The 9,437-nt window shown below is 38.1% G+C and overlaps 1 protein-coding gene across 1 annotated transcript in view; it reads left to right on the top strand.

Annotated features, from left to right (window-relative positions):
* The window catches only part of RP1 (retinitis pigmentosa 1 (autosomal dominant)), a 14,356-nt gene extending 5,190 nt beyond the window's left edge, over positions 1–9,166 (top strand). Inside the window, exons 3-5 of the mRNA XM_005857327.2 lie at positions 8–157; positions 1,075–1,246; positions 3,475–9,166. Coding sequence (XP_005857389.1) covers positions 8–157; positions 1,075–1,246; positions 3,475–9,065 — 5,913 coding nt within the window. The 3' untranslated portion in view covers positions 9,066–9,166. The remainder of the gene's footprint in view (positions 1–7; positions 158–1,074; positions 1,247–3,474) is intronic.
* Positions 9,167–9,437: the final 271 nt, after the last annotated feature.

Below are 9,437 nucleotides of genomic sequence, written 5' to 3'. Positions count from 1 at the left end.
GCGCCGGCTGCCGGTGTTCCGGAACGGGGACCCCAACGCTGGGCGCGTGGTCCTTCTGAGCAGGAGGGTCACCCAGAGCTTCGAGGCCTTTCTGCAGCACCTGGCGGAGGTCATGCGCTGCCGCGTGACCAGGCTGTACTCCACGGATGGGAGGAAGGTGAGGTTCTGGAAGCTTCTCACGCCTGAGCTCGTCCCGCGGGAAAGAAGGCTTAGGTGCTCTCGCGTGTGCGTGTGAGCTCCACCCTCGTGGGCGGTTGCTTTTTCTCCCCGGGAGGGTGGTTTTTCTCCCGTGCTCCCTCCCCTTGTCTGCCTTCCCTGAGCCCTGAGTTATGTAATGTGTTGGCATAGATTCTCATCTGACAATATATTTATTTCCTTCCTTTTTTATTGATAGAAGAAGAGAGAGGGAGAGAGAGAGAAACATCACTGGTGAGAGAGAATCATTGATCGGCTGCCTCCTGCACACCCCACACCAGGGATAGAACCTGCAACCCAGGCATATCCCCTGACTGGGAATTGAACCGTGACCTCCTGGTTCATAGGTCGGTGCTCAACCACTGAGAACCGCTGGCCAGGCTGACAATATTTCTTAAAAAGGAGTCCCCCAGAGTCCCTTCTGTTTGCCTGGGATGCCCGCTGAGGGGGCCAGGGGAGAGTTTCCCCTGCAGCTGCCCCTGTGTCCACAAGAGCTCACCTTCCTGGTCCTGGTGCCTCCACCGGGCCCTTCATCACCTGGCGCAGGGTAGACATTCGGCTACAGCTGGGTACTTTGGTGGGGGAGGCAGAGGCAGTATTGCATACCTTTTAAAGATTTATTTAGTTTGACGGAAGACAGGTCTGTCTTTTTTCAGCTAATATGGAGGCTCAGGAAGGGTGTTGGTTTAACCGCCACCACCCACACTTTGGTATTTCGTTATTTTGCATACATCATTGGTGCCTAACAAATACTTGGTGATTTTCTCTTTCAAGCCCAGAGGTTGTTGAATTGGTTCAATCCATTGTACAGTTATCCTATGGAAAGAACAAAACTGCATGCTACTTATGTAAGGACCATATCTCTTTGGTTTCTTCTAGGTTCCCAGTCTCCAGGCCGTGATTGCGAGCCCTGGAGTTGTGGTGGCAGCAGGGAGGGAGCCATTTAAACCAGGAAATTATGACATCCAGAAGTTCTTGCTGCCTGCTAGATTACCAGGGATCTCTCGTCGTGTGTACCCCAAGGGAAATACTAGGTCAGAAAGCAAAAAGAGTAAGTCACTTATATATACAGCATTTCTGTTTAGCACTGGGATTTTTTAGCTCAACAACAGCAGCAGCAACAACAAAAAATCCTTGCTTAAATGGCCAGTTTTCTTCATCACAGAAGAGAAAATGGGATAAAAAACATTCTAAACTGAAACTGATTATATTTATAGTTGGAGTGTGTCATAAAAAGTTATCTCATTTTTAAAAGATTTTTTCCAAATCAATCTGTGATATTTCTGTTTAAATTGAATTGATGAGGTATGGGTTTCTTTCATATAATACCTAGATTTTAAAAAATCAAGATGCCAGCAGTTCTTTATTTGGCGAGGAAGTCTCTGGAATATGTAGGTGACATCTCTGGTGGTTGCAAGTTTCTCTTAATTATATCATGCAGAGCTTAGTAGGTTAGTTGAGTGACTATATTTTTAAAAATCTCTAACTACATGTGTTCTTTACTTATTGAAGGAAAAAACACAGGCACTTAGATTCACATTTTATTTATTTAAAGCAAAGGTTTGTGTAGCCACTTCATGCTTGCTAACAATAATCTAGGTTGATAATTTCTTAGGAAATACTGCACAATGTGGATAGGGGAGGAGGAGGTCCTCTTGATGCTAAGGAGTGTGGGATAGGCTGTAAATTCCCTATGCAGGCATGGCTAATTTCATTATTCATTGTGCTAAGTATTTTAGCTCTCCGCTAGAGTATTGGTTGCCATTTATACTTAAATTTTAATTGGAGATGGATAAGTAGTATTAATCCTCTACTTACTACTAAAGTGGATGAAATTCATCTGTTATTTATTGTTATTTAGTTATCTATCTATGTATATAAAAGCCTAAGTGACTGAACGACCTAACGACTGGTTGACCAGTTGCTATGATGTGCGCTGATCACCAGGGGGCAGACACTCAACACAGGAGCTGCCCCCTGGTGGTCAGTGTGCTCCCACAGCCAACCTCCCATGGCCGGCTAGCCAATCTCTCGTGGTCTCTTCCCCCAGCCGGCTGCGGTCCCTCCCCCTGGCTGGCCAACCTCCCATGGTCCCTCCACCCGGCCAGCCGGCTCCTCCCCTGCATCAGCCCTGATCACCAGCTATGTTGACGGACAGCACCTGTGTACGAATTCATGCACCAGGCCTCTAGTTTTATATATAATCTCAATAGATAATTATTAATGTTTCTGTTTGTACACATTAGCTGCTGAGTATTCATTATGTATACAGTACTACTATTTACCTTGGTAATTTTGCTAAACTGATTTTATTATTTTGTGTTTGATATGGGTTGTTGAGTATGATTTTTGATGGTTTCAGGGAATCTGAGGGCTTCCTTAAGTTTTACTTTAAAAAATTATGAGTAAGACATTTTCATTTAAAATTTTGGTAAAAGTACAGAGGGATAAGAGAAAATATTTCTAGGTTTATATTTTGAAAAGTTAAGGGCATTTAATTGATGGCAAGCATGTAAAAATCCATACAAATCACTAATAAGATTTGATTTAGTATAAGAAGCATGAATGCTAAGGTTATCTCTAGAAATACACATTATAAAGATAATGAGATATCTGGGCCTTATGTCTAGCTCTCTTTTGTACCCTATATTAAATCAGATTCACTGATTATACAAAGTGAATGCTAAATTAATAATTATTATTTGATTAAGGTAGCCTTTAAATTATAAAAATGCTTTAGCTTTCAAAATGCTATAAATGCCTCTCTTGCATATGCACAAATGGGAAAATAAATACCACCATAAATTATTACTTGCTTTGTTTGAATAACTGAGTAGCACTTGGGTAGACTCCAATTTCAGTACTGGTAAAGAAAATCAAACAACAAAAGTAAAGACCACAAAAATCTATTTTTGCTAGAATACTTGGCAATTTCTGCTTTATACTTTCCTTTTTAAAATTGCCTTATTCAACTGAAAATTAAAGTTCTATGAATCTCCTCATTGGATTATGATTAAAGTTCTTTTAAAAAAAATTTGTAGAAATATACCAGATATTACAGTGAACTCAAATAACCAATGAATACATAGAGGTGAGAAACATATTAATGATATCTTACTATGAAATTTAGAAAAATTATATTTTTCATACTAATTATTTCCTTTTTTCCTTTTCTTTTTCCTTTGCTGCCTCTTCTATTGGATATATGTATTTATAACTCCTCTATCTTCCACATTATATTTTGATGCGGGGAATCTTGTACTCTTAAAATCTTGAAAGTGAGCACACTTATGCCTTCAAGCCCAAGGTCTCAGATTTATTCTGCTGCTTCTGACAAAATGCATAATAATGATTGCTACTCAGACCATTCCTTTGCTCCTGAACATTATTTGGCCTTAGAAAAAAAGAATTCTCAGAATTTATTGATATATCCTTCTGAAGATGATGTTGAGAAATCAATTATTTTTAATCAAGATGGCACTATGACAGTTGAGATGAAAGTTCGATTCAAGATAAAAGAAGAGGAAACCATAAAATGGACAACCAGTGTCAGTAGAGCTGGTCTTTCTAATAATCATGAAAAGAGTGATATAAACAGTTTTCCAGGAAGAACAGATGATCTGAAATCTGGTTTAAAGATTGCAGCATGTTCATTGTCTGCAGATGTCTCACCTTTGGAGAAAAGCAATAATGAAGAGGACAGTTTAGCAGAGGAGATAAAAACTCAAATGACAGATCAAGGGGTTGAAACTTATATTTCTAACTGTGAGAATTCTGCTATGGACACAAATGCCACCCAGGGAACTCAGGATCAAGCAGAACATCATTTTTATAGGCCCCCTACACCTGGACCAAAGAGAATGAGACAAAAGAAATCTGTGATAGGGAGTGTGACCTTAGTATCTGAAACTGAAGTTCAAGAAAAAATGATTGGACAATTTTCTTATAGTGAAGAAAGGAAAGATGGAGAAAACAAATCTGAGTATCACATGTTTACACATTCTTGCAGTAAAATGTCATCAGTATCTAACAAACCAGTACTTATTCAGATAGATAACAATGAGCAGATGGAGTCATCTTCAGAAAGAAAAAAGGAAAGCAGACAACTCAAATCAAGTTCAGTAAGTGCTGGTGTTATAGAAATTACAAGTCAGAAGATGTTAGAGATGTCCCATAATCATGGCTTTCCACACACCATACCAGAAAATGTAGTTGTGGAGGAAGATATAGTTGATAATGTAACACCAGACAACAAAACTAGTATGAAGAACTCGAGAACTTATGGTAACACCAATGATGGTTTCTGTCCTATTTTAGCAGATGCAGCGCCTTCTTCAAGTACAAATTCTGGAACTGACAAATATATTTCTGAGGCCCCAGCTTCAGTAGGATCCTCTACTGTCACCAGAAGAATTGACAGACTAATTAATAAATTTTCTCAGTGCAGTTTAACAAAACTTCCAGAAAATGAAAAGCGGATTTCATCATCTGTTGCCAGCAAAAAGATGATATCTCAGCAGCAAGTGAAAAGTTACAGGCATCAGGATGGAGACATTGCAACTAAAGGAATCTCTAGTAAGAAAATAAACACAAGAGGTAGAATTGCACAGGAAACCATATTGCAAGATTCACACAGTCCCATTGAAGGAGGGTTACTTTGTGAGGAAGACCTTCATGCAAGTGATAGGGTAATTGAAACAAGTTATTTTTATTCCAAAAGTAATCTCAATCCTGTGAATTCTAAGAATTTCCAAAAAAATAAATTAAATATTATTCAGAATCCTAAGGTTCAAGGACTTAGAGCCAAAAGAAAACCTAGACCATTAAACAAAGTAAACTTAGGAGGCCCTGCAAAAAAAGAAGTTGGTCAAGGAGATAAAGCATTTCCCCGTAATAAACTCAGATATTGCAAAAATATTTTTGAAAATCAAAATTTATTTCATGTGGTTAACTTTTTTGAGCAAAACCCCAGTGCTTTTTGCAGACAACAGGCTCAAGCAGAAATAGCATCTTGGTATTTGAGAGGAATGGAAAAGAAGAGTTTAGTTTCAAAAGTTAATAATTCACATATAACTTTAAAAAGCCAGAAAAAACAAAAAGGGGCTAAGTCAAAATCAGGAACTATTGTAAGTAAACAACGTGCTACAACAAGGGTAAATTCCTTACCATCTTTGAAAAACACTGTTTTTCCTGAGGATATTACCCATTATTCAGTTCAAAATTATATACAGAGATGGTTGCAGAACATAAATCCGCATTCAGCTTTGCAACCTAAAAAATCAGCACCAATATGTGAAAAGGAAAGGTGTGCGGTAAGTTGTAACAATGGTTTTGCAGGAAATAATTATCACACAAGTTCTGAAAAAGGAAATAACTGTGTCATGAAGAGAAATAAGCTCATAACTAAAAATGATAGTTTGACAGGAGATAATCTAGATAAAGAGGTAGGTAAATCTTTTGACAAAGATAACAGTGAAGAACTTACTGAAGATCTCCATGAGAGCCAGGTTGAATCTCTGAATGATGCTTACTTGCTTTCCCTGCATGAATGTTGTACTTCGTCACAGTCAACTATTGATGATCATAATACTAAAAGTCAAGGATCTGTTGAAAAGTCAGGACATTGTTTACCAAGCCTTGTTTACCAAGAAATAAACCTAGCTACAAAAGGGCAAAATGTAGAGGCTGCCATCCAAGTAGGTCCAATGGAAGAGGCCACTCCAAAAGACCTCTTTCTAGTACTTTTGCTTCGCCAACTGCAAGCTTTAGTTTCCAGTATTCACCAGACCCAGAATGGTGGTGTTCAAGTGCCAGGTTCACTTGTAGATGTGCCTTCCCATTCCCCAATGTGTGATTCATCCACTAATGTCCTTCTAGCTTGGCTTTTGATGCTAAACCTAAAGGGAAGTGTGAATAGCCTCTGTCAAGGTGATGCTCACAAGACTACCAACAGAACTTCAGAAATACTTGCCTTGTTGGAGGTTCTAAAGCATGTTGCCATCACAGAGGAAGCTGATGACTTGAAGGCTGCTGTTGCCAATTTAGTGGAGTCAACTACAAATCCCTTTGGACTCACTGAGACAGGACATGACATGGTTCCAGTAGGTCTTTCTGCAAATTGTTCCACACCTAACATTCAGAGAGTTTCTAAGTGCATTGAAAATGAAAAAGCACAGAAAATCTTCTCTTTAAACGCCAGTGAGGACTGTGCTTCTGAAGTTTGTTTTTCAGAGGCAACTTACTCTCCATGTGAGGTGTGCACTGTGAGTAACATTTATCCTCCAAAAGAGACTTGTAACCTCAGAAATGTTTTTTCCTATAGTGATGGCTGTACCATGGATCAGACCTCTATGAATCAGGCTTGTTTCCCAGGAAAGGTCTGTTCACTTACTGATGCAGTATCTTCCCATAAGGTTTGTGCTCATGAGGAAAAACATACTTACGAGACAGCTTGCCCAATTGATGGGGCCTACATTCCCATCAAAGTCTGCAATACAAGTAACTTCTTAAATTCCAAAGAAATCACATATACTGATAATTTGGAATTCACTGAAGAGGTAGAAAGAGTTGATGATGTTCAGAAAGACCTAAATATTTTGGCAGACCCTGGGTATAAACATGGCTTTAATGTATTGGTGCCACACCAAAATAGCAATTTAAACCATTGTGGTGTTTCCCTAAATGCAACTGAACCAGAATTTGATAAGGAACATAGTGCTCTAGATGAATCTAGAGGTTGTTTATTAAAAAAGTCTCAGGATAAAAATTTATATACATCCTTTGATAAGGAAGAATCAAAGACTTCTGAAGAATCAGGTTCAAAAACCGAAAGCATAACATCAAATGAAAGACACATTTCAGAACTGGAATCCTTTGAAGAATTAGAAAAGCAGGACATTGATATCTTTAATACAAAGCTAAATACTGGAGAGCAAACCACTGAAGAACTGATCCCAAAAGAGTTAGAGACTAGTAAAAATCTGGAGTTAATAGAAGTCCAGAACATTGTGGAAGAAGAAAGAAGGAATGGTGTAATTTGTAAGGCAAACAGTAGGGGCATGGCATCACCACCATCTTTAGTGTTTTGCTCTGCTCCTGAAAAGGAACTCAATGAGGGAGAAACTAATATGAGGGTAAAAATGATGGTGAAAAGCATGGAAATTGGCAGTTGTTCAGAGTCCCCTCTTGATTTTAAAAACGGCTTCAAGAGAACAGGGACTTCTGATTGGTCAGACTATACACAAGACAGTGAGAATGATCAGCCATGGAAAACATCCAGTGATGGTTCCAATGACAATGGTGAGGAGATTGCTCAAGAGAAAGAATATAATAAAGGACTTGTTAAGAGAACAATAGAAAAACTTTATGGTAAAGTGGAGATTGTTAAACCATCTTTTTTCCCTGGGTCTCTGCACAGATCTCAGGTTTGTCCTTACAATTCTGTGGAATTTCAGTGTGCTAGAAAAGCAGGTCTTGATGATTCTGAAGGTCAGTCATTTGGCTCTTCTGGACAGGTATCCAGAGGTTCATCTAAGTTGCAGAAATTTCAGGAGGGAAGACAAGCTAAATGTGACTTTAATGACATGAAGGCCAATTATCATGGGGGAGACATTGTAGAACGTAGCACAAAACAAAATGATCATAACAGAATCCTCAGGGACAGAGAGGAAGGAGTACTGATTGACAAGGGCAAGTGGCTCCTGAAAGAAAATCATTTGCTAAGAGTATCATCTCCTGAAAATTCTGGCATATGTGGCAATGCAGATACTATATCAGTGGATACTCTACTTGGGAATAGTAATGAGATACCATATTCACACTTTGGAAATTTGGCCCCAGGCCCAAACATGGCTGAACTCTCCTCTTCAGAATTGGAGGAACTGACTCAACCCCTTGAACTGAAATGCAATTATTTTAACATGCCTCATTGTAGTGACTCTGAGTCTTTTCAGGAGGATTTGCTAGATGTTCAAAATAAAACTTGTCCTAAGGAGAAAATACGAAATCCTCATGCAGAGGAGAAGGCTAATCATAGGTCAGAAAGAGTATGCACCCCTGTCACTCATGTCTTTACTGCTGCCAACAAAGTCCATCCTGCCTCTGATGATACTATTAAACACCAGCCATTGCCTGGAAATAATAATACTCATGGTGCACTTCAGGAGGGTGACTCTTTGGATAAACTCTATGCCCTTTGTGGTCAACATTGCCCAATACTAACAGTTATTATCCAACCTATAAATGAGGAAGACCGAGGATTTGTATATTGCAAAGATTCTGATATTGAAAATTCCTTGGACAACTATTTATGGATGAAAATACACCCCTGTTTCCTAGAGTCAAACAAGACCATGTTCAGAAATAAGAAAGAAAGTAGTAGAAAGGCATTTATTGATAAAGCCATTGGTGATATATTTGATCGACTTTATTTCAATAGCACATTTGACTTGATGGGTAAAAAAAGAAAATTAAAAAGAATTAACTTCTTGGACTTAGAGGAAGAAAATAAGTTAAACAAATTTCAATTATATTTAAAGAAAAGGTTTTGTGTGAATTTCTTACACACATTACTGTTAGTTGTGGGTGATGTGAACTCAAATACACAAGGTCCCAACAATCAGACAAATGAAATATTTGAAGTAGTTGATAAGAATAACAACTTATTAAACAACAGATTCCAGAGCTCAAGGACAAATCTGAACCAAGTAATAAGAGAAAATATCAACTATTATTTCTTCTTTGAAATGTTTGTTCAAGTCTGTCTACTTGAGACATCCTTAAATATTAGCAACAGAAATGTATTAAAAATATTTTATGGTTTTGAGGGTGAAAATTTTTTCATTTGGGAAGAGGAAAACCAACTAAATTAAATAATTTTGAAAGCAGGAACAGAAAGACTTACAATTTCAATATCACCACTGCTTTTCTTCATCATGAGTTTTTTTTCCTTGTAATAAGATGGTGTACATGGGATGGATATGGATTAGATAACCTCCAAGAATTTCCAATATTTTATGGTTTTGAGGGTGAAAATTTTTTCATTTGGGAAGAGGAAAACCAACTAAATTAAATAATTTTGAAAGCAGGAACAGAAAGACTTACAATTTCAATATCACCACTGCTTTTCTTCATCATGAGTTTTTTTTCCTTGTAATAAGATGGTGTACATGGGATGGATATGGATTAGATAACCTCCAAGAATTATTTCTTACTTCTTCAAAATGATAATCCGATTTGACATA

The sequence above is a fragment of the Myotis brandtii genome, unplaced genomic scaffold, assembly GCF_000412655.1.
Source record: "Myotis brandtii unplaced genomic scaffold, ASM41265v1 scaffold1102, whole genome shotgun sequence".
Lineage (NCBI taxonomy): Eukaryota > Metazoa > Chordata > Mammalia > Chiroptera > Vespertilionidae > Myotis > Myotis brandtii.
The sequence above is the reverse complement of the archived record's forward strand: the minus strand, read 5'-3'. Positions and strand labels throughout refer to the sequence as shown.